General features: G+C 43.2%; 1 protein-coding gene across 2 annotated transcripts; it reads left to right on the forward strand.

Annotated features, from left to right (window-relative positions):
* The first annotated feature begins 1,457 nt into the window (after positions 1-1,457).
* ipo8 (importin 8) lies at positions 1,458-25,335 on the forward strand. 2 transcript variants are annotated; one of them, XM_041964198.1, is made up of 25 exons: positions 1,458-1,864; positions 3,963-4,044; positions 4,761-4,917; positions 5,609-5,767; positions 6,036-6,192; positions 6,791-6,880; positions 7,385-7,479; positions 7,576-7,660; positions 7,924-8,058; positions 8,914-9,013; positions 9,166-9,242; positions 9,884-10,000; positions 10,153-10,242; positions 11,451-11,616; positions 11,888-12,048; positions 12,146-12,271; positions 12,413-12,488; positions 16,536-16,661; positions 18,068-18,165; positions 18,271-18,366; positions 19,331-19,551; positions 20,653-20,858; positions 22,332-22,553; positions 22,982-23,111; positions 24,507-25,335. In XM_041964198.1, coding segments are annotated over exons 1-25 (3,057 nt in total). In that variant the 5' UTR covers positions 1,458-1,780; the 3' UTR covers positions 24,508-25,335. The 2 variants fall into 2 exon arrangements, with proteins under 2 accessions (XP_041820132.1, XP_041820133.1); XM_041964199.1 differs by having other exon boundaries at positions 12,413-12,479.

Genomic DNA, 25,335 nt, shown 5'->3' on the forward strand with positions numbered 1-25,335 from the left:
GGCCAATTTGTTGCACTAACAGACTACTGTGGAGAGATGGAAGTGGTCCCTTGATGTGCCTAAATAAAAGATGAGCAGTGAAGTTTGTGTGCTTCATTTAGATTTTTGTCATGCAATTTCAGATCGAAGTCTTGTTTTGTACTGCACTGTTTTTACGTGACTATCATTTTCCAGGCACTGTGGCTGTGGGCCTCTCGCATGTTCATTCTCTTCCTAACTGTGCAGCCCTGTCACAATCTAAAATTGTGATAACCGTTCAATTTTCCAACCTGCAGTAGAAACCAAGCTTGGGAAGTCATGGCTCAGCAAGATAATATGTGCTTTAGTCTAGATTCTGGCCTATAACCTAAACTGCACATTGCAGGAACAATTGCTCTTTATGCTCAGGAAGCACTCACCAATAATTGTTCATTTAAACTAAAGACTCAAGTCTACAACCATGCTAGCGGCTCTGTGAGGCTGTACTGGGGCACAGCAGTGCTTTGAGCTAAATGGGTACGAACGTCCACATGCTAACAAGGCTACTGCAATGGTCAAAGCTAAAAGAAATGTCTTTAAGATCCAGCAGACATGTTGGTTGGACTGAGATTGATTTTGAACTTAGACCTTCTGGTCAGAAAACAGCAATTCAATGAGCCATAAGATTAGCAAAGGGAATTTGCATAAAGTAGTTAAAACTCAGACCCCTAAATCAGCAGGGACTAAAACTGATGCAGAGGTGTTAATTCAATTAGTGTATAACAGTGAGGACATGGGTAGTGATGGTGTTGTACTGGACTTGATTATATGCAGAGGTTTCTAATATGTTGTCCCCCTCATGTACAGTATGCAAATAGAGGACCCTTCAATATAATCTAGTGCAGTTCAACATGACGTTTATCTGCAAACATAGCAATAAACATTACTGAATTTGAACTGAACATTACATTATAACATATGTATAAAATGCAGTACTTTGAGAAGTAATGTGGTTTTTCCACAAATAATTCTATTGGCAATATCTGTAAAACTACTTCTGCTCTGTCTCCTGCATTAAAAATCCTGATTCTGTGATTACGCACCTGTTTCATTTCAAAAGTTGAGCCACATCACAGGAGATTCCTCCTCTTTCACTGAGAGTTCCCTTCTCTGTGTTTGTGTTTGGAGGCTTCATGTCGAGCTCAGTGATCTCAACTATGAACTCAACAGGATGAAAGAGCATTTCATAATGATGATCTGAGATTACAGATTATATTAAATTATTTCACAGTTTCGTGGTTATGTCTGTGAATATTCATTTCAGAAAATCTTAATTTAATTTTGAACACTTGGGTATCCATAGATTGCCTGAGTCAGTGCAGGAGCAGCTCGAGCACTCAGGGGGGCAGCAACGTTCCCAGCGCGCCACTGTGCCGACGAAGAAGAAGAGGAGGACAACCGTAAATTGTCTGTTTACTTTGTTTTACGTCCACCGCCAGTTGGTTGCCGATAAAACGGGGCAGGGCAACCGTTGTCCGTCAAGCTAGCCAGAGTTTGACAGAAGGAAAAGCCAGTGTGCTTTCAGAATGAACGCACCCCCGCTGCTCGGAACATATTTGTGTTACGGTTCCCCGTTCATGAGTTTTTTCGTGTAAACGTGCTGACCGGAAGTTGTGTTTGTGACTCTCGGAGGTTTTGACCCTGTTCGGGCCACAGTGAATGCGGATCCATAACGCTTGGCTGAGTATAAAACAGAAACGTAAGCTAACCGTGCATGTATGGGATACTAAAAACACAGAAGGAACCGTGGAATTGAACGGATATGGATCCCAACCGGATAATCCAGGCTCTGAAAGGGACTATCGACCCTAATCTGAGGATAGCGGCGGAGAATGAACTCAATCAGGTGGGTGAGCTAAAGTAGTTTTTTGTTTGTTTGTTTTCCGGGTGGGAGGCATCGTGGACCGTTTTGGCCCAAAAATAACACCGGTGTTAGCGGAGGTGGGGAGGCCGTGTTTTTATTATCTTGCTCGGCATCGGCCTGGTGATTCCTCAGCCCCGGTTTGGGAGTTTATATCAGGCCTGTGATCAGCAGTTTGCCTAAACTGTTACCCCCGCTGACTCAGGCGGCTGCGTCGAAGAACAAAAGGAGGCAGATCTGACAGCCACCAGGAGCCATCAGGAGCTGTGGTACCCAAACTTTCACATGTCAACACTGGAGCTCATAGAAACACACGCAGAGCCCTGCTGCTGCAGCTGCAGTGAATTTATGTAACCAGTCAATACAACAAATCATCAGTAAAGGATAAATAAAAGATCAGGCCCCCTAAATAATTGATTAATAAAAATCTGAATGGTTTAGAAAGAAAATGAGAAATTGAACTCATCTGTGATGTGGTAGAAAATGTTAACTGATAATCATTCAGAAATCCATTTATCTTTCGAGTATATCTCTGTCTCTCTGTCCACTCATCGGCCCCTTACTTCAAATTGCAGTTTGACTTCTATATCCAACTCATCAATTTGGACATGTTTCTAGATTTATTTCAATCAACTCTTCTATTGTGTGTGCCGATTTGTCAGTTTGAATCTCATCCTGGTTTTGTTCATACTTGGCATGCAATGTTAATATTGAACATGAGAGACCTGACTGACGCATCTTTGTGTACATGACATGAGAACATTATCCAGGTGTCTGATCAGGTGCATCTTTGACCCGTCGAAATTCAGCCATGCTGTTACTTCTCCATCAAATGAGTGACCTCAGCAGCTGCATGCTCATGGCAGTGATCAGAAACCTTGATCAGGTCCTAACATGCCACACTATCCTGGTTTCTACCACAGTACTCCAGCTGAGCTATTCACGTTCCCCAAATCATTCCTCAAGCTTGAGCATGACCTGAACACTAGTGTACATGTATCATGCAGTATGTAAAGTGTCTGCTTTCAGTCCTAAATATAAAAATAATTCTTTTCCACTTGGTCTCTCTGATTCTGCATTTCAGATATGGATAGCAGAAGGTGTTGTGGATACTTTTATGATTTTCGCTAATTAAATAACAAAGAATCTGTCTAAAGCTAAAGATAAAAGCTTTAATACAGGCATTGTGTTTCACTCTTATTTTCAAATTTATCTTGAACTTCCACCCTAACCTTATGTCTGTGTTGCGTATGAACCCTCTCAGAAACAGATTTATTCAGGTTTTATGATGAATTCGGGATATGAATTTGCCCGCTAAAGTTTTATACATGTCAACATTATACACAGAGTACTCTTTGGTGGATGGCTGGCTAAAATGTACTAAACGTTGTATACTTGTACATTTTGATGACAAACGTGAAAAATGTCACAACTCATCCTGTTCATAACTGTAGAAATAGTAGGACTGCTCTTTAAAACTCAGTCTAATATTCTCTGCATTTTCTTCAGCTGTGTCTGTTATTTACAGTTTTCAGTGTTCAAAAAAAAAAAAAGAAGATTGATTTACTGCAAGACAAAAAGACTTAATAGCTCTTACACCACTTATGGCGTGTTGTTGGATTTTACCTTGTTGGTAATATCCTCTTTCTCTCAGCGGCTTGAAGATTTGATTTTTCAAATCTGTGTTATAAAAAAATCTTATTTTATTTGAAAGGTTTTCGTCTAAATGGAAGCCCTTCAGAGCCCTGCAGACCTTCCAGCTTTTATTTTTCATTTCCACGTTTGTTACATTATATTTGGTTCAGTCTCTCTCTCATCTCTTTTCTGGACTGATTCTTCTGGTCCCAAGACAGCAGGTGCTTTCATTTGACAGATTAATAAAATGTCTTGATAACTTATAGGTAGTGTAACTGATGTTTTAATCATGCAGGCCCACAACATTTTCAAATATGAGATTCGAGTATTTTGTCATCATCATGCACACATGAATGGAAAATGTAAACAGTGTAATGACTTAGTTTTCATTTGAAGGCCCATCTGTCCTCTGCTAGTTGCATCTCACTGTCTGTTCTGTGTGTTTCAGTCTTACAAGATCATCAACTTCGCCCCCACCCTGCTTCAGATCATTGTGTCAGAGCAGGTGGAGTTTCCTGTTCGCCAGGCGGGTAAGACTCCAAAACAACACTGTGGATGTTTATTTTTTTTATGTTCTAATACCGTTTGACATTTTCCATCTTGATTCCCTGTAAAGATAATACTGACACAGCTTTGGCCAAGGTAAGTGTACAACATCATGAAATGTTTCTCAAAGAAATCTCATTGGTCCTGTTCATCAGGAGGTTGTTTGTGTGTGTGCTCAGTGTCATGGTTTTTTGACATTCATACATCCTAACAACAATGAATGTCACCAAACCGAGGGGAATAATGTGAAGATTACACTAAGAATTGTGTTTCATGATATGTATGCATAAGTCTGGTGGGGTTTTTTTTGTATTATGGGGCAGCAGGAAGGTGTATGTGTGATCAATTGAGTCAACATAAACACAGTGTGTGTGCTCATGGCAATGAAGGTGCATCAGTGTGAAACGGTGTGCCTCACTCATGTATTTTTTAATGGTTTTGGACAAGAATGAAGCTCAATGGCGCAGAAGAATAGAGTATATCAGGTTTTGATGCACACAATCCTGGTTAGCAGATACATTATTTGCTGGTTTTTAGCCTTTCGTGAGATTTATTGACTAAAAGAGACAAATATTATATCACCAAACTCATCCTTTGAATCTAGTCTCTGTGCACAGTATCCATTCAGTTGATCTCATGAGTCAAAGTTGTGGCTGTATGTTCATGCTGCCTGATTCCCTGACTGTGTGTGTGTGTGTAGCGGCCATCTACTTGAAGAACATGGTGAGTCAGTACTGGCAGGACAGGGAGCCGTCTCTGGGTGAGGTCGTCTTTCCCTTCAATATTCATGAGAACGACCGGCAGCAGATCAGAGACCACATTGTGGAGGGCATCATCCGCTGTCCAGAGTCAATACGGTACGTAGACTGAACACACACATACATACATTCAGTCAGTCAGGACGAATCTGTTTCCATCTCTAATCACTGTCATATTTACTGTTCTCATAATGCATCATCCTGTTTATCTCTTTAGAAAAGCATCATTAAAACCTGTAGAATATTTTAAAACACAGCTTTAAAGGATAACTTTCGTTTTTTACAACCTGGACCTTATTTGTAGCATTAAATACACCCATTTACTCACCCAGACAACTTTGGTGGCATTTGGAGTCGTTTTGAAGAAATTAGCCCCAGAGGAGCGGCGCGTATATCCGTATAATGCGAGTACTCGGGGCATCCATGCGCAGCCTCTATATAACGCAGAGTTAGTCTGCGGAAACTCGTTCATATTCCAAATTTTGTTATGATATGCTGGTGCTATTCCCCTCTGAGCCCGTGGTGGCATGTTATCAACATCCGGTGTCTCTAGACAACTACCTCTGACGTGGATGATGTCATTACCGAACGCCGGGCGCTGCGAGCAGCCAGCCACAACACGGCTGACTCTGCGGCGGTCGGCTACGAATACGCAATAACGAACCATAGCTGTGCCAAACTACAGCTAAACTAGCCGACCGCCGCCTTGAATGATATGCAGACACTGATCAAATAAACCTGCTAACTGACTGATGCATAAAGGAGTCCATATGTTTGTCAATGTCCGTAGCGCCCAGCTGACCATGTGTCTGCGAGCCATCATCAAGCACGACTTCCCCGGCCGCTGGACCGCCATAGTGGACAAGATCGGCATGTACCTGCAGTCTCAGAACAGTGGCAGCTGGTACGGCAGCCTGCTGGCTCTCTACCAGCTGGTCAAAACATACGAGTGAGTAACCCGTTCATGTTCCTTGGTTCCACCTCACCGCTCTGAACATCCCTCCTGTGGAGCTGTTAGCCCTCACATCAGGTCTACAGACAAACATGACCCAGTTTTCTAGTAGTTCTAAAAGACAGAGTGTTTAGTAATTAAGATTAAAGCAGAATGTGTGTGTCAAAAATAACTGAAGCACTAAAAGAATTGTTCAGCATGTTGGGAAACATGCTTATTTGCTTTCTTTATGAGAGCGACTTGAGCATGCGTGTGTGCACTGCAGGTACCGGAAGGCGGATGAGAGGGAGCCGTTGCTGGCAGCAATGCAGATCTTCCTGCCGAGGATCCAGCAGCTCATCAGCCAGCTGCTGGCCGACTCCACCATCTTCTCTGTTCTCATCCAGAAACAGATCCTCAAGATCTTCCACGCTCTCGTGCAGGTGTGTGTGTATGTCTGTGTGTGTGTGTGTGTGCATTTCAGACTTCAACCAGTCAGGAGAAGAGAGAGGGTGCAGTGCTGGATTGGTGGCTTTTCGGAAAAGAAGTGCAAAAACACTTGCTGTATTAAGCACAACTTTATTTGTCAGACTTGACATTTCCTTCATCAGGGACATTATAAATATCCTGCTGATTTATCTTAAGCAAATATGCGACAAAAAAAAATATATTAGGAATGTGTCCCCCTCTTTCTTGGTGGTCATTCATCAAGACCATCGCCTGTGAGAGAACAGAAAATACTCTTCTTCTTCATGATATCATTGCTTTCCTGCTGTCTGCTGTTCTGTAGCAGTGAGCAATATCACCGAGCGCTGTGGTTCTTCCTGTAAACGTCCCGTCAGGTTTCTATAAAGCCGAAACAAACCTGCCTGACACCTCTGTCTGAGAGACAAAAACAGAAACATTAGACCAAGTCAGCAATGTTGCATAGTCCATGTCTTGTAAAAGGCTCTTGTGTGTGAATGCCACTATGATGATGATGATGATGATGATGATGATGATGATGATGATGACAGTATCAACGTCATTGCTGTCCTGCAGTACTCGCTGCCTCTCCAGCTGATCAATAACACGGTGATGACTCAGTGGATGGAAATCCTCCGAGCCATAATGGACCGAGACGTCCCAGCTGTAAGACACAGACAGAAGCAGACACACACACACACACACATTTAAACACATATCAATTTAATTTAATTCAACATGCAAACCAAACCAGTGAGTTTCTTTTTTCACTGATTCACATTCATATTTAATATTCATATTTCTTTTTTATAATGAAGATATTTTTTATATTACATCAATATTAGTTATTAGATACCAAATGATTCTGTTTTTACTAGAAACCTTTCTTCTTATAACATATAATTTGCCTTGTTGTATCACAGAGTACACAAAAATCAGCATATGTTGTTGTTGTTAAACAAACTTTTCTCATTATAACCGAATTGTTAAATGGATAGCACGATGATCTAGATATTAGTAGCCAGATATGTAATCATACTGGGTGTGTTGTCAGTGACCAGGCTACGACTCGGCAAAAGTCCAGTCGTCATTTTTTGTCATGGTGGCAGCAATCACTTGTTGTTTCTGTGATAGATTTGTGTAATGTGTGTATGTGTGCGTGCACGTTAGGAGACGTTGGAGGTTGATGAGGACGACCGTCCTGAGCTGGCATGGTGGAAGTGCAAGAAGTGGGCGTTGCGTATTATCACCAGACTGTTTGAACGGTGAGTCCAGAGCTGCTCTCGCGTCACCAGAAAGCAGAGTTGTAGTCAGTAGAGGGCAGTTACCAGCCATTCACATGCATCTGGTCTGACTTACAGGTATGGAAGCCCGGGCAATGTGACAAAGGAATACTTTGAGTTTGCAAACTTTTTCCTGAAGACGTATGCAGTGGGCATACAACAGGTAAGCATGTGACACTGAGACTTGAAGATGCTGGTGTAGATGAAGGTTGGCAGCCTTTTTTATGCTGAGTGTGCATGTCTTCTTTGCATGCAGATTGGTGCTGTGTGACCTCCTGTTAACCAGCAGTTAATGGTTACGATAACTGCAGCACAAGGAGCACTTATTTATTTATCTCATTGTCAAGTCAGTGTCGGTTCATCATGCTGCTTTCTAGCGGTATTTGTTTCATTGTTGTCCCTGTGGGTGCTGTGTTCTCTGCTCAGGTCCTCCTGAAGGTGGTGGACCAGCACCGACAGAAGCAGTACGTCACTCCTCGCGTCCTGCAGCAGTGCATCAACTACCTCAACCAGAGCCTGTCACACTCACTGACCTGGAAACAGATGAAGCCACACATGCAGGTAGGGCGAGCATGGTGGAGCCTGATGCAGAGTCAGTGTGTCAGTGGGTATGACATTTGCAGTTTTGCTGGATAATTATGTTGAAAAAATAATTTTACATCTGAGTATTTGCATTTAGCTGCCACATAGATAGATATACAGATAGATATGCAGTTAGTATAACTGTTCTGCTAGATCTGGCTTGATTGTTAGTCTGAACCTGATTAGCACAGACCTAATGGGTTCACATCGGACAGGGTTCTTATTCCATCCGGTTCAAGTCGTGTCAGTTCCCTCATATCAGGGCAGGGCATTTCTGCAGCAGGAACTTTCCCAGGGGACCGAAAACCTTTCAGTAAACTCAGGAACTTAACCAGAGACTAAATTTAGTTTGATCAGGGTCAAACTGCAGCACATATAAAGAACAACATCAGTACTTGTGTGTGAAAATTCATCTATTTTGCCTGATTGTTATGGTCCTTCTTATGAGGTGGAAGCAGGATTTTTAGTTCCTAGATGGCTCCAAAGTTGAGTTCCTCGGGTTCCCTAGTTTCTGTAACTTTTCCAAACCTGACGAGGGTGAAGGGTGGAGCAACATATGAGCTCATATGCCATGGTTAAAATGTGGGTTGTGATCAGGTATGTGTTCATTAACGGTGCCCTTATATTTACATTCACAAACTGTGTGTATCCTCGAGGCCTAACAAACTGACTTATTAACAGTTAGAGCTTTAACAATAAGTCAATTCAGCTCTGTGTTCACAGAGCCATATTTTTAGATTTGAGATAGTGCACTGTTTACATCCACATTTGCAGCTTGCTGTATTTAAGCCACTGTTAATCTCCTTCTGAGCTGAGAACCTTCGTCTCTTACAGGCCATATGCCAGGAGGTCATCTTCCCCCTCATGTGTTACAAAGACGAGGATGAGAAGCTCTGGCAGGAAGACCCCTACGAGTACATCCGCATGAAGTTCAGTGAGTACCTTAATATCCCAGGGTGAAAATAGACCTTTAAAAATCTTACCTGACCTGATCACAGAAACCCACATTTGACACTGGAAACCAGCTGATCTCTCATACTGCTTTAAACTTAACAGATGATTTTTGCTTGTTTGTGTCTGTTGCAGACCTGTATGATGACCACGCCCTGCCAGCCACCGCTGCCCAGAGCCTGCTGTGCAAAGCTGCCCGCAAGAGGAAGGAGGTGAGGGGGAGCGTCTTAGCACAGGCCCAGAGGAACTGAGTACATTTACTCAACTACAGCACTTCTACACATTGGCTGTTTGCCTTAGTTTATGAGACTGAGAATTTTATGAGACTTTATAGTTTAACTTAACTTTAACAAAACCGTATAAGACTTAGAAAGCAGAAACCTAACAAGGAACTAGTGTTAAGCATTTATGCAAACATAAAATCAATGAACCCTCAACAGGGTCAACAACATGTCTTTGTATTTAAGATTTGATAGCCAGTCTATCGATGAATGTGGCCAGCAGTAATTAGCTTAATGCTGCCACTGTTCTCAATAATAATAGCAACTCATTTAGGACTTGAAACAAAAATGTAGGACTTGGACTTAACTTTGGACTCAGGACTTCATGGCCAACAAAATGATAATTTTGTTGCACCTCTGTTGTAAGGGGATATGTCAGATGCTTTGTTAATGCAGCTTTAAATAAACTTTATAATGTAGGACTTAAATAGATATTCCTCCATTACAGCACTGAGAACTTCGTTTTTTACCTTTTGAAGACATTCAGCTGCACCTCTCAGCCACAAAGACTCAAGTTTTAATTTCTGCATCAACCTTTTCTCCATGTGACCTTTTTACCTTCCCCTTGCCAGGTTCTTCCTCAGATGATGGAGTTCTGCCATCAGATACTGATGGACCCCTCTGCTGACCCCCGCAGGAAGGATGGGGCCCTGCACTGCATTGGAGCTCTGGCTGAACTCTTACTGAAGGTACACACTGCCACAGACGCACTCCTGTGTATGTTTCCTGGAGAACAACTTGGACAGAACCTTTTAAAATCAAAGATTATTTGAATCCTCTTGCTGCCTCTCGTGTGTTTTGATCATCTCTGTGCTGTGTGGTTATGTGTCTCACCCTACAGAAGCGGATGTACAGGGAACAAATGGAGCTGATGCTGCAAAACTATGTCTTCCCCCTGCTCAACTCTCCTATGGGTTACCTGCGAGCCAGGGTGAGTGAACCCTCCCATCCCTCTGTCATTGGGCTAATTGTTTTCCTCTTTGTTCAGTTTTATAGTGTGTCAGAGAGCACTGGACTTTAAACCCAGATGGTGCAGCCTATACACAGAACACCCCAGGGACTGACTGATTATGGTCTGTCTGCTTGTGTGGTGGTGTAGGTCAGTGTAAGTGTGTGTACTGTAGTTATTTTCTCAGAAGTTGTATCACTACTATCAGACATGCTGAGCAGTGAATGCAAATATTTTACACCCCTTGCACCATAGCAGAAAACTCTGCCCTGACCTCTGAATAGCCGTCAGTGAGCAGAAGTGACAAAATGGAAATATCATTTTGTTTTAATTTAACAGTTTTGATGCACTTCATTGTAGACATATCTGAGTGAATTTGTTTTGCTAACTAATTATCACATTTCTCTTCATAACTGTAATCAATGTATTACATTTATTTTGAAATGGCACTATGGAGTGTGACAATCTGACCTAAGATCTATATCACCATATTTTTACACAAAGCAACATGAAAAAACAGTTCCCACATCCAACCTACTACTCTGGTTATTTAATTGGCTTCAAATGAGGCTGAATGTTCTTTCTTTCGTACTGAATACACTAACACTGCTTCAGTGTGTGGGTCTGCAAAAGATGCTACTATCCACATTAGCCGCGGAACGTGTTAGCACCAAACTCAACAGGCTAACCACCAGCACCTACCTGTTCAACAGAAAACATCACCCTTCATCTCCATCCTTTCCTTCAGTGCTCGCTAGCAGGAGAAAGCAGAAAGAAAATACAGGCAAAGGGCCGGGTCTCTGCAGATAAATACACCACCACACACTTCTAGTGGGTCAGAAGTCATGATTTAGGGGGTTTACTTTGTTGTTTACATGTTTTTTTTACCTTTCATTTCCATGTGTTGTTGTTGTAAAGTAAATTTTCATTTAAGGAGTGTTTCTCCTCTACTCTCCCACTGGCTCTCCTCCCTACAGTCCTGTTGGGTGGTCCATTCAGTCAATGTGAGTCAGTGTTTCAATCTCTTCACCACTACAGATGTATTGTAATTGAAATGGACGCACCTGGTGGGGCATCAGTGACAGCAGCAGTGGACACTTGTGGTGGTGGTTTCAGAGATCTAACAACACTGCGGATGGGCTGAGATGAACCATGTCTGGGTCTTGATCTGCTTTCCTGTGTTTTGGCAGTCATGCTGGGTGCTCCACTGCTTCAGCCCACTGCGTTTCCACGATGAGCTGGTACTGAGGAACGCCGTCGAGTTGGTCAAACAGGACCTGATCGACGACAAAGAGATGCCCGTCAAGGTGGAAGCCGCCATCGCTCTGCAGACGCTGGTCAGCAACCAGGAACAAGGTCTGTGGAGGAATGTGGATGTTATTTTACAGTGTTAAAGTTGATACCAGGATGTGGGTAGCCTACCTTAGATTAGCAAAAACTTAAAACCGGGGGGAAACCATAATATACAGAATGGCAACATCACTACGACAAAGTCTGACAAGGCAAGAGACAATCAGGCAGGTTTTAAACAAGCCTGTATATGTAATTTTATATATCATAATGATATACATGATAGAAAATTTCACACACACATGCTCTGTGTTCCTGTGTGTGTGTGTCTGTGTAGCCAAGCTGTACATCAGGCCATACATCCGGCCGATTATGCAGGAGCTACTGCATGTGGTGAAAGAGACGGAGAACGACGACCTGACCAATGTCATTCAGAAGATGATCTGCGAGTACAACCAGGAGGTGGCTGCCATCGCTGTGGACATGACGCAGAACCTGGTACCTCGGTGTCTCGGCCTCTAGCGGCAAAATATATAATGTAATTCTGAAGTGCATGTGTGTGTGTGTAACCTGCCTATGTGTGTGTGTTTGGCAGGCAGAGATCTTCACCAGGGTTCTTCAGAGTGAGGAGTACGAGGAGAATGAGGACAAGACTGTCATGGCCCTGGGCATCCTCAGCACCATTGACACCATCCTCACTGTCATGGAGGACCACAAGGAGGTCTCACACACACAAACACACACACACACACACACACACGCACACACACACACACACGCACAGCAGTCTCAGAAAATACTTGACCATACCATCACGGTTCTGTGATATTTGATCTGATATATTTTTCCTTCTCCCTCTCAGATCACTCAGCAGCTGGAGGGGATCTGTTTGCAGGTGATTGGCCTGGTCTTGCAGAAGCCCATCATAGGTATGGCAGGTGTGTGTGCGCGGGCAGTTTTTACATGAACACCCTCACTTACACACAAACACACTCATGCTCTTATTCAGATGTCTGCTGTTTGGATTTTCTGCCACTCTCACTTCAGTTCTTGGTTATTCATTTGCTTCATTATTGATTTGCTCCTTGCCATGCGGACTTAGAAAATAGGTTTTTGATTCTGAGATGTTACCCAAAGGTTTTTAGAGTGATGTTTTCAAAACTGGAGCTTTGAGTTACTGCTTGCTACCATGATGGCAATGGCCATGTGAGAAAAGGCAGCCAATGCATTGGTAGGCAACTTTTCAATAGCATTCTTGCCAGCAAGGCAACTTGTACTTTAAAGCATGTGCTGTAAGAAGGTTGTCAGTGGCTATATGAACTACACAGCTGTCGTTGCTATTCTAAAATTTGAAATTAATAAAACTCTCCAGAGCAAAGGAAAAAATGAGTTATCAACGTGCTGCATTACTCTGTTCTTTTTGATTATTTTTTGAAACAGTGATTATGAAAGAAACAAACTGAATTATTGGAAACACAAAGTGGGAATTTCATTCACTTTGGAAGAATTCCACTTGATCTGACTAACTCAGACTGCAGAAGCTTCACATCAACTGCCTGTGAATATGTTTACATGCACCAAATAATCCAGTTTTTGCCCTTTTTCAAAACAAGACAATATTCCTGCTGAGCTGTAGACATGGCCAATGAAAAGAAATATCCCACTAAAATTCCCATTTTCATGCAGGTGTGTGTGCTGCGATTAACAAGCACAACCTCCCTTTCATTTGTTCATTCGCCCTCCTGAAAAGGTCAGCATTGTGATATTTGCCTTCAGCTGTTCAAAAGCCTGTTTATCTCCAAGACTTTCATCATGTTGGAAAGTAGGTGCATCCCAGCCAGAAATGTGGCCTTTTCTTTTGTGCCTGCACCTCTACCCCTGCCTTGCAAACTGCTAGCTTAGCACGCAGTGCAAACAGGGAAGAGTGTATCAGAAACTGCAGTAAAACCCCCAGTTGAGCTGCATATTCTGATTGCGATGTACACATGTTAAACTGGTGTTGGTCATTTAATGCATATGTGTCCCCTTCCTGGCCAAGGATGCAAAAATAAGAAAGCAACGTTGCAGTGATAATACAGAAAAAGTACTTGCAGGACTGTATGTAAGAGTGCTGCTACAACCGGGTTCAACTTTGTTTGTGTATGCCATGCTCTTTATATGTGTGTGAGTGTGCATGTGTCCATGTGCATTTATACACGGCATGCACTCATTTATGTGTGTGTGTGCGTGTGTGCGTGCGTGCGTGTGTGTGTGTGTGTGCGTGCGTGCGTGCGTGCGCGTGTGCGTGTGCGTGTGTGCGTGTGCAGCGAGTATTGCAGATCCTGTTAATTGGAGCTGTTTGCCATGCGGAGGATTGGAGCCTTCCCACTCCGTTAGTGAATGGATTAACTGATAACCTCCCGCTGCCAGAATAGAAGGCAGAGGCAAATAAAGCAGCAGGAGAGGGTCATAATGAACAAAACGGATGATGGAGAGGTCAAGCTCATTTTTTCTTTGGGAAATATATGCCACATTCATACTCACACTTGCAATCCTGCACAGCTGTGCTCTTTACCCCTTACTTTATTACATGAATCCCCAAGGAGGGGCAGGGGGAGGGGGAGCTGAACACATCAGTGCAGTCCTCATAATCACACTGATGTTCCTCAGGGGTATTACAGCTTCTTTGCAACTTCTGCGTGTATCTACTGTTTGTTTCCACCTGTACCAACACAGTGGAGTCTGGACACGCCTGGCAGTGAAACACTGCATTTCCAACCTGTAGGTGGCAGCAAACATCGTTCTAATCTTGGTTCCTCTCTTTAATGTCAGAATAGGAAGATACAACTTGAAATGAACAAGAAGTACAACTGCTTTTGACTTGTCCATATATAGTCATTAGTTTCCTCTCCATCTCATCATAAAAAACAAACAAAAACAAAAAAAACACCATCAACTTTGCCACAGCAAACGGTCCATTTCCACCTGGTTATTAATGTGACCTGTATCTGGATGCATTGTTTCAATAATGACATCGATCCACAGGTCTCTTTCATTTACATCTGGTAATAATGAGAGTGGCTTTGATCAGATCTCAATGTGTTTTCAGTTTTGATTATAAGTATGACTTAAGCAGAAAACCACCATCAGTAGTTATTTATAGAGCCTTACTTTGAGAGGAAATGACCTTGAAGCAAAGTCTAGACTTTATGCAAGTGATTTTCCTGCGGGTTTTGTCGAGGTATTGCAGTTTGGGACACGTGTCCAAGCCTGTGTTGAACTTTGCGTGAGGTTTAGGAACAATTTGATAGGAATTATCATCGAAAGGTGAGCGGAATTAGCAGAACTGCAGTCCTTACATATGGACACACCACATTAGTTCATCTCTTCCTATTGACTTTATTCCTTTTTTGTCCCTTTAGCTCTTTTGTTTTTCAACTAGTACCTTAAGGTCACACCATTTGATTTGAATACCAGCCACAGTTGTGTCTTTCTGCCCCACCTCTTTCACTGCAGAGGTGACACACTCCCACTGTTGAGTCCATTGTTTTTTTTTATGCTCAGCATCTTTTATTAATCAAACAAAGTCACACCTACAGACACATCGTTTCATATTTGCCAATCGTTTTGTCGATGTCCATGTCGATACCCAGCCAATGAGCTGCTTCTCTGGCTCTCCTTTCATGTCACTGAGGTTCTTGTATCTGATTAAAATCAGCCATTTGTGATCAGCTCCCAAACCATCTGTTGAGGCATCAGTGTAGATCATTGATCTTTTTTAAGGGGTCAAAGAACATGAGGACTGGCTCAGTGGTTAGTCCCTTTCAGTTGTTTTTCATTCATTTCCTCACACCTGATGTTTTCGTCTCTTCATGGGAGCGTTTATACAGTCTGGCCAGTGTCTGATGTTTGAGGACTGTGTGCAGTCATCATCATCATCACATGATGACAAATGTTTCACTCAATCACTTTGGTCTCTTACACTCGATGTCCTTTCTTCTTCTCTGGAGAAGCACATTGCTGCATAATTATGCGGCCTCTTAAGCAGGACATTGTCTCAGTTTGTGCTTTTCTCACCTCTCTTGCAGGTGAACATCTCATTCTCCTTGTTTTTAAACGTGCCCTGGCATTTCACTTTCACTGACACGGTGTCTGCCGCCTCGCTGCCTTGGCTGGCTGCTCTGTGTTCAGGCTCATCAAAAGTCAGTGCATGTTGGTACCCCAGATCACCGGCCTGCCATATTTTTACAGCACTCACCAAAGCGAGTTCTACTTCCTCTCAGCGTTTTCTCCCAGAGCTTTTTGTCTTTTGTTCCAAACGCTGTCGGATCCCAAATTATAGAGTATCCGCAATCATTGAAACAACACGTCTGTGCTTTTAGCTTGAGGTCAGTGAGGAAGCTATCAAACGATTCTTCCCAGTGCTGCATGCACAAGCGAAACATGTACTTTTTTATGTGTCATTTTTCAACCAAGAGTTCCTTATTGAGTTTCTTCAAGACCTCACCAAACTTGTTTTTGCCATCTGGTTGAACGAACACAAAAGCGAACGAACACTTATACTGCCTCTGTGCCCGACAGCCACAACACACAGCAGAAATGTCTGTTTGTAAGTCTTCCAGTTCACATCCACATTCCCAGCCAGTTTCAGTGGACCTGGCAACTTCAAGTTTCCATCTTGTGTTGTTTTTTTCTCTTGACTAAGTTAACCTGTGCTGGTAGTGCCAGGTTAAATCATGGCAGCACATGGCAGCAGACTCATACCATATAATGTTCCTTCTTTCAAATCAATGAAAACAGATACAATTTGGAACTTCCTGCTAGCTGGCTAGATATTTTATTATACACACAATAGTACACTGTTTTAATAAATCTACTTCATTAATTAACTTTCTATTTCAAGATGTTATACTGCTCCCTATCATTGCACTTATCTCACAGTCATACGGCATGTGTTGTGAATGTGTTTGCATGCACGAGGCTCATTAGCGGTCCTCTCTTTGCAGAGTTCTATGAGGAGATCCTGTCGCTGGCGTTCGGCCTCACCTGTCAGACCATCTCCCCCCAGATGTGGCAGCTCCTTGGCGTCCTGTACGAGGTCTTCCAGCACGACTGCTTTGACTACTTCACAGGCACGTCTCGCATGAGTGCACACACGCTCGCTCATTAGCACGTTCAGGAGAGGCTCTCTCTTGGTTTCTGGAAAAGTGAAGGTGTGATGCTGATAGCGGAGATGGTCCGGTGCGACAGCCAGCTGCTGTCAAATCATGGCTGAAATTTCATGAATTTGTTTGGTTGGGAATTCTGAAGGGAAATATATAGTTTTCTGTTGAACCTCCACCTTAAGGATGGCCTTTCTAAATTTAGCCTTTAAGTTTAACTTATTTCTTCAAAGGCTTTAGTAGTTGCTTAGAAAATCTAAACAGTTCCCTTTTTTAACAAATGTGCAACTATGATGATCATACTTCATCATCTTGATCAAATTAAAGCTGCATTAATAAACTTCACCCACCCGTGGACAGCAGAACAAGCTGTGAACACCACCCTGACATGTCGCCATATCACACGTAAAGGTGTGATGATGAACATGTTAGCAAACAGCTGCCTATTTACACCTCCAGCAGACACCGAGCTACACTACCATTCATTTGGAGTTGTGTATTCGTCCAATATTTAGATATGTTAGCTCTGATTCGGTGTCCGCCAGCTCCTGGTGAAGACACTTTCTTCACCAGCTGCTCAATTTGTGCTTTGTAGTGTAGTGACTATCAGAGCTTCTGCTGCTGAATACATTAGTTGATTAGAGCAAATTTGTGGGCTGGAGTTAGTTCTTAAGTGTGAGTGACACCTTTCACACTTTTCACATCCCACTTTATTAGCTGATACATGAGGTGTGTTTCTTTCCACCTGTGTTTAGGCACATTTTTAATTTGCACATAAAAGCCAAACCCGGCTACCTGTTCAATAAAAATAGGGGCTACAATAATGCAGCTTCAAGGAAAACGTAACTATCTGACAAAGAAAATTAAAGTGATAAATGACTTTAAGCGAAGCCACAGCACTCCACTGTTTCTGAGACAGGACTGTGTTGCATAAAATTGACCAACGGTGATGGCAGGACAACCGGACTTTTCATCACACTGGTGATGACAAAGGCAGACTCTCTGGTCTGAGGACAGTAGAGCTACTGCAGTTAGCCTTGGGATACAGTGAAATCTAGCCTGGCTTGTGAAGCGAGAAGAGGCGTTTGAATGAAGAGCAGTGCTGCGTCTGCCACATATAAAGGCAGAGCATCTGGATGCAGCCGTTACAACTGCCAGCCCCCCAGGAGTAATGGAATAAATGCATCTGTGAAAACACTGGGGGATGTATCCCATAATGAGACACTGAAAGGAATTCTATTCTAAAAGAACAAAATACTAACCTAAAAACTCACTCACTGTTCTTTAACAACTAAGCAATGTACCTGTAAATTAATGTTGATACACCAGCCCCGGAAAAATGGTGATATTAATTATGATCTGTCTTTGCTTTACAGATATGATGCCTCTGTTACACAACTATGTTACCGTGGATACAGACATGCTCCTCTCAAACCCTAAGCACTTAGAGGTCATCTACAGCATGTGCAAAAAGGTCAGGCTATAAATGCCTTCATCTGTTGCTCACAGTCTTCCTGTTTTCCCAGAGTTGCTGCCGAGTCTTGACTGGTCGCCTATTTTGACCTTTGCCCTGATGTAGGTGCTGACCATCGATGCGGGCGAGGATGCGGAGTGTCACGCTGCCAAGCTGCTGGAGGTCATCATCCTGCAGTGCAGAGGCAGAGGCATTGACCAGGTCAGAAACCCCCTCACACAGCACAGACCTTCAGTCCCATGTAATCATTGTTTTGTTTTTAGCTATTTCAACCATTTATTCTCTACTTTATGCTAACTACTTCAACTTAATGCAATACTACCCGAACAAGGGTCTGTATCCAATCCCTACTTTCATCTTTGACTCAACCTCTTTACTTTCTACCCCCTACCCGAACCAGGGTTTGTATTCCCACCCCGCTTTTCTTGGTGCAGTTGGTGAGAGGCAGGGGTAGATGATGGTAGTGTGGCAATCTGCAGTTACATGTGGCATCTAGGCCTGTGGTAGCATTGTAGCAGCTAACAATAGCTAAAGCGGTGGTAGTATGATAGTATCTTAGCAGTTAGTATTGGTAGCTAGCAGTTAACATTAACAGTATAGGTGAATCTAGCTGTATTGTCTTCTTCTGTTCCTCTTGGCAGGTAGCGGTTAGCACTTAACATTAGCTAAATGGTAGCATCGGAACTGTATTGTCTTCTTCTGTTCTTCACATGGGGGCGGTTAGCATTAGCATTAGCAATAGTTAAATGGTAGCATCGGTACTGGCCACTACCTGGAGTATCTCTGGGTCAGTTGAACGTGGCGGTGCTGTTTGGATTGTGTAGGAGCAGTGTGAACTGACACTAGGGGGGGTGACTCTGGGACGCCGGAGTTCACCGCCTAGCCTCCTGGAGGTGTAGTGGGACTAAGTAGGCGAAACACTGTTGAAGGGAGGTTTCCACCTGATGACCCCCAGAGACGTGTTAGGAATCACTGCTCTTTGGCATGTATAGAGACAGATTAGAGCTCCAAGATTCTTCACTGAGAATGAATCCTCTTTTTGAGCACAAGTATCACAAGATACTGTGACTGTTGCAGAGTAAGAGTTTTCACTATGGTTTGACCCACCAAAAGGTGAAGTGTAGGAGTAACTGCAGCCTGATTTCTCTGTGATTCCTACCCGCAGTGCATCCCTCTGTTTGTGGAAGCAGTTCTGGAGCGTTTGATGCGGGGGGTGAAGTCCAGTGAGCTGAGGACCATGTGCCTGCAGGTGGCCATCGCCGCTCTCTACTACAACCCAGCCCTGCTCATCCACACTCTGGACAACATGCACTTCCAACACAGCCCGCAGCCCATCACTGCCCACTTCATCAACCAGTGGATGAACGACACCGAGTTCTTCCTGGGGTGAGGGGGAGGCCTCTGTTGTTTTTAACTAGCCGGGGTAGGCTGATGTCTGCTGCTGCTTGAAATGAGTTTGAGGCTAATGGAGGCTAAAGCTCCATAGAGCTGAGAGGAACTGCAGAGTAGAGGACCGCTGGTTGTGGCTCTCTGTGGTTGCTTGGCTTGTTGTGTGACTACCTGAGAAGCCCTGGAAACATACTCAGCCAAACAATAAGTGTGCAGTAAATCCAAAACGAGCTAAAAGAGGCCAAAAAGCTTTGCAAATTTGGCTGATGCAAGAACATTACACTGTATTTGAATTCACTGTTCATGTTAAGGACACTGTGCAGTGGAGCATTACGTCACAACAAGGTCATTTTTGGTGGTCGGGGTTGTTGCCTCACAACAAGAAGGTCCTGCTCTGCAGAGCCTTCCTGTGTGGAGTTTGCATTGTGGCTCCAGCAACAATAAACAGGATCCGGTTTTTAGGAAATAGATGATAGATTTGGTTTAATATCAGCATAGACAATTTGAAAAATGTCAGCAGTGTTTTCAAATATGCATTCATTATATCTACATGAAGTTTAATCATTACATTCTAATTATTACAACAAGGCTGTTAACAAGTCAGCAAGTCTAATAAGAGTGCTGGAAGAGTCATCAGTCTTATCTTTCCCAGCCTCGTTAATCTTACTCCTGCTGCATGTACATGTGTGCTCATTCTTTTCCTTTGGGTGTTTTCATTTAAAGTCAATAATTAGAGTAAGTCAGTATAGGTTGTAATTACTTGTGACTTGTGGCTGCTATTTCACACCTGATGCTAACCAATCCAATCTGTAGACTCGATCCAGCTCAGGCATTATCCCAGATTTAGATTTTTTAATGTGATAGCTTCCCCCACCCTAATAACTTCAAGTTAATCCCTGCACAGGCTTATCAAAATGTAAACATTAAAACTTAAAGTAGCTGATCCTTCATTAGGTATTAAAATGCTATATGTAGAGAGGAATAAGCTCAGGTCTGGAACTGCTGCGTTGGGGTTAAGGGGGGGTCTCTCTGGCTCTGCAGGGGGATTTTTCTCCCTTGTACTCAGTACAACATGAGATTCTCTGGTCCACTCCCCAGGCTCCATGACCGTAAGATGTGCATCATCGGCCTGAGCGTGCTGATGGAGCTCCCCAGCCGGCCGGCGGTGCTGGAGGGAGTCGCCGCCCAGATCGTCCCCTCCATCCTGCTCCTGTTCCTGGGCCTCAAACACCTCTACGCCTCCCGCCTCGTCAACAAGCCGGACCTGCTGGCCCGTGCAGGGGCACAGGATGAAGACCAGAATGGTGAGAACGGATCAGGAAAAGAACACACCGCAAGGACGTTCTGTAGGACAGCAGCGGAGGAACTGATGCAGACTAAGGACGTAGAGAAAGCAGAGAGGAGAAAAGAAATTGGCTTATTGATGATAATGAAATGTGACTCTCCATTTTTGCCAACATTCAATCTTCCACTGCTTGAATCTTGATTCCGCCCTGAGCTCAAATTAGCTGCACCACATTTACTTTCTCACCCCCACTGGCTGTGCTCCTCAGTCAAGCATAAAGGAATTAGATTCCTAAACCTTGTCTACTGCTTGTGGGGCAGACAGATAAATTAACTTAGCGCTACGGTGATGGCTAAGGGTTTCTCCTGCGGCCTTGTATTTAAAATGCATCGATTTCACCACATTAAATGCTTCAGAATGGTGTGTTCTTAATAGAGAGGCTTACATTTTCTTCCAGTGAAGGTTGAACGTGTTTGGGTTTGAAATATGCTTTGAGTCACGAGGGGAGGATATGAAAGGACAGTGTTATGGAGTGAATATCAAATAACAGAACAACATTCTCCAAGCTTTAGCGTAGTAGTACTTTAGCTGTCAGGTATTTGTTTTAAATCGTATACATTCACATTGCACTAATATGCCAGTTTATCACAGCAGTCTAAATGAATGCTGAATAGTAAAACAAGCTCAGAGTAAATTATACCTTCATCAAGGTTCCATTTTTTTTTTTTTTTTTTTTTTTTTAATGAAGTGTTTCCACTAATGCTCATTTTGTTGGCCGAAATCTGTGCTGCTGCTAAATTGTTTTCCGTTTTTTCTGAGGTGTTTCTAACATTTTGTCCACCCCTTCTCCGTCAGTGGTCAGTGAGCAGCGGGTTAATGGCCACTAGATGACAACTCTGTAACTGCAAAGGATTCCATGCAATGAGGTCCAACTTTCCTTGAAATGGAAGAGGACTTTTTTAAGTCTACTTGTTTTCTTACCTTGCTTTCCAAGCAAGTTTTAGGGGATAATTTCTTGATTGATAGAGTCAGCTGTGATGATTGCCATTCGGTCATCACACCTTAGCTAGCTTAGCTATCTTGATCTGGATGCTGTCAAGGTGGTGAAGAGCAGCACATTGAGGTGAAAGCAACCCTTCAGAAAGCTGTGGGTTAATGTCACAGTTAATATAAAAGATCTCTTTCCACAAAAGGCTTATTTATCTCAAATTATGTTCACAAAATTGTTTAAATCTGTGTTAGTGAGCACTTCACTGTCAAGATAGTCCGTCCACCTGGCAGGTGTGGCATATCAAGATGCTAAATAAACAGCATGATTAGTCATTTCCACTCTTACAATCACTTTTACTCAAATATGTTTTCTGTTGGGAGTATGTAAGGAGATAAATATCTGTATCATGTGCTTCTGTGTGCTTGTCCAATAGCGCTTCAGAATGCATAGAGAGAATTGGCTTTATGGCTTTAACGGCTGTGTTATCTTCTGAACGGGCAGAGGAGATTCCCAGCGATGAAGACGAAGTGAACGAGAACCGGAGCGCCATGCAGCAGCAGTCCAGCATGCCGCCGGGCCAGGGCGGCGAGGACGACGAGGACGACGAAGACGACTACTGGGACGACGACGGCTTCGAGGGAACGCCCCTGGAGGAGTACAGCACGCCTCTGGACTACGACAACGGAGAGGACGAGTATCGCTTCTTCACCTCCGCCCTCCTCCGTAAGTCGTCACTCTTCTCTCTGCTGTCGTAATGACATGACAGCGTAAATACTCGACAACTGACATGAAGTTAATACTCTGTGATGCATTTAAACTATGATAAAAAGTGCCAAATATCAAACGTTGAAGCATCTCCACACAGTATAAATGTCCTCATGTAAGAGTATCTTTCTCTACTCAACCCAGCAACAGAAAATCAGCAAATCCTCACATTTAAGATGCTGGAAGCAGATAATGGTATTTTTGGCTCAGTAAACAATTTGAACCGCTCATTTATCATCAGAATTGTTCATTTTCTGTTGATTAACTAACAATTTCATCTACTAATCTTTACACCTCTGGCTGCAGCTGTATGAAAACACTTCCACACTACACCTTCTTCTTTGGCCTGACGTGTCTGTGTGTGTGTGTGTATGTGTGTGTGTTAGGGATCCAGAACACTGATGCAGCTTGGTACCAGTGTTTGACGGCCACGCTCAGCGACGACCAGAAGAAACAGCTGCAGGAGATCTACAGCATCTCGCAGCAGAGGAGGAGCACCGCCACCAAGGGCCAGTGGTGAGAGGCAGCACACACAGACAGGAAAGACCGGGGAGAGGAGTGGGATTTTGTTTGCCTGAAGCTTTGCTCTGCCACAGTTTATGAAGTAGAGATTTCCAGGGTGGGGCTGCTTAAGTCCCACAATGAGCAACAACAAGCAAACAACAGTCCTTCAGAATATAAGCATAATCTCCACAAAATTCACAAAAACTCTCAAGTCAAGTCTTTATCTGTCCAGCATACAAAATACAATACAAACAAAAGATTATTAAAAGAATATGTCATCATTCTGGGAGCCGTGCTATTGAGCTTTATTAGTCTCATGTCTCTAAAGCTCCCTGATGAACACCATGCATCCTCCTGTTCATTTAATCTATACACAAACAGAAAGATAAAAAGTCAGAACAGTTGTGGTGAGCTATGTGCTGGAACTTTTTTTTTTTGGGAAACACAGCCAGATGCAGCAACTGTGTGCAGCTTCCCAGAGTTTTGTTTTCAGTGTTGTGGCGAACTGATGCTTCTAAATTAATTTCCCAGCAGTTTACACCAGAGATCTAGTTTATCCACTAAGCAGTGGAGCAGTCTGACCAAAAGCTTCATCACTAGATTATATTCACTCTTGAAGAAAAAGTTGTTGTTGTGCCTTAAATACTGCACATGCATCTCTTTGACTTCTGATTCAGACAAGCAGGCTGCTTGTGGGCAGATGAACAGCATTTTGCTATCTACTAACAGTAGATGCATTTGAATGTGAAATAGCTTCATTTTACTAAGTTCCATTTTCTAAAGAGCTTGTTGTGTCTGTTTCTACTTTCAGCTAATGTGTACTATTGCTACAGCTGAGCTACATCCAGTGCAGAGTAGCGTGTAGTTTCAATAGCTACAGTTCCAAAGTACTGTTTACAACACTGCTGCTACAACAGAAAGGTTGCCAGGTTTGGTACCGCTTTGCTCATCAACCAAATCTGGCAACCCACACTAGAGAAGAAGCACAGGGCAGATAAATTACCTTTCACGAATCAGGAAATGGCTCCAGCTCATAACCCTGACTGATGTTTTTACGTTGTTTGGAATGGAAACAACCATAAAAGCGATGCATACAGATGCATGGATCGTGCTGCTCTTCTCTTTTTACGCAGCTGCTTCCAGTCTTTATGCTAAGTCCTGACTCAAGCTCTGTACTTAACACACAGACATGAGGTCACTCTTGCAAATCAAAATGTTGACCTCTTTGAGTAAATTTTAAATGCAACAAATGAGAAAGTTAGAGGCAGGGTGCACAAATTAGAATTAGAGTATCATTCATGTGATTAGAAGGTTAGAATAATACCCATTAAATAATCAATTACAGCATTTCAGAACAATTCTAAAAACTTTAGATTGGGGCTTTTATTCTGCTTGTTGTGCTTTCAGAACGCTGAGGAGACGGATGGACTGCAGAATCAGAGGAGGGGGGCGAAGGAGAGAGGAACTGGTCTGACCTGATCTGAAGTGGATTTCAGTCTCACCTGAATTACCTCAGCCCAGATCAGACCATATCAGACTTGATGGATCCCATCAAAACCAGGTCCCAGGGTGCCATCAGAACTGGACGGAGTAGCGGGGGCTGGGTTGGCATGACATCAGTTTGGGACCTGGTGCACTGTAAAGAGCCTCTACTGGAATATTCCTATCACCAGGACAGGACCGTTGGCCTGTGTGTGTGTGTGTGTGTGTGTGTGTGTGTGTGCGTGTGCGTGTGCGTGTGCGTGTGCGTGTGCGTGTGCGCGTGACTCCAGAGAAAGGTCTGCATTATAAATATAAATGTCCTTGACCAGCAAACTTAGTTTGAGTTCTTGTACAGTGCAGTCCTTTGGTCTGTGATAAGTAACTGTGTTTGTGTGTGTGTGTCTGAGACATAAAAACACATCAGAGTGTGTGTGTGTGTGTGTGTGATTGTACGTACTGTAAGCGCTTGTCTTTGTCTCTCTATAGTTGAACACTTTTTATCATCTCATGAAGCGAGGGCCTATGGGGAGCGAGACCAGCCCGGTTTCTGTCAGGGTGCCTTGAATACAGACTGCGGGTGGACTAGAGGGTCGAGGTCAAAGACCTGTGGCCTCTGGTTGTGACGTCACGTATGAAATGTAAAGTGACAGAGGGATCTGGGGAGTTTTTTTTGTCTTTCTGTTTGTCTCTGGATTTTGTTTTGTAACAGTTTTCAGAACTAATTTAAGAAAATCATAAAAGTTCATGTAACATT

This window comes from Chelmon rostratus, chromosome 22 (genome assembly GCF_017976325.1).
Source record: "Chelmon rostratus isolate fCheRos1 chromosome 22, fCheRos1.pri, whole genome shotgun sequence".
Lineage (NCBI taxonomy): Eukaryota > Metazoa > Chordata > Actinopteri > Chaetodontiformes > Chaetodontidae > Chelmon > Chelmon rostratus.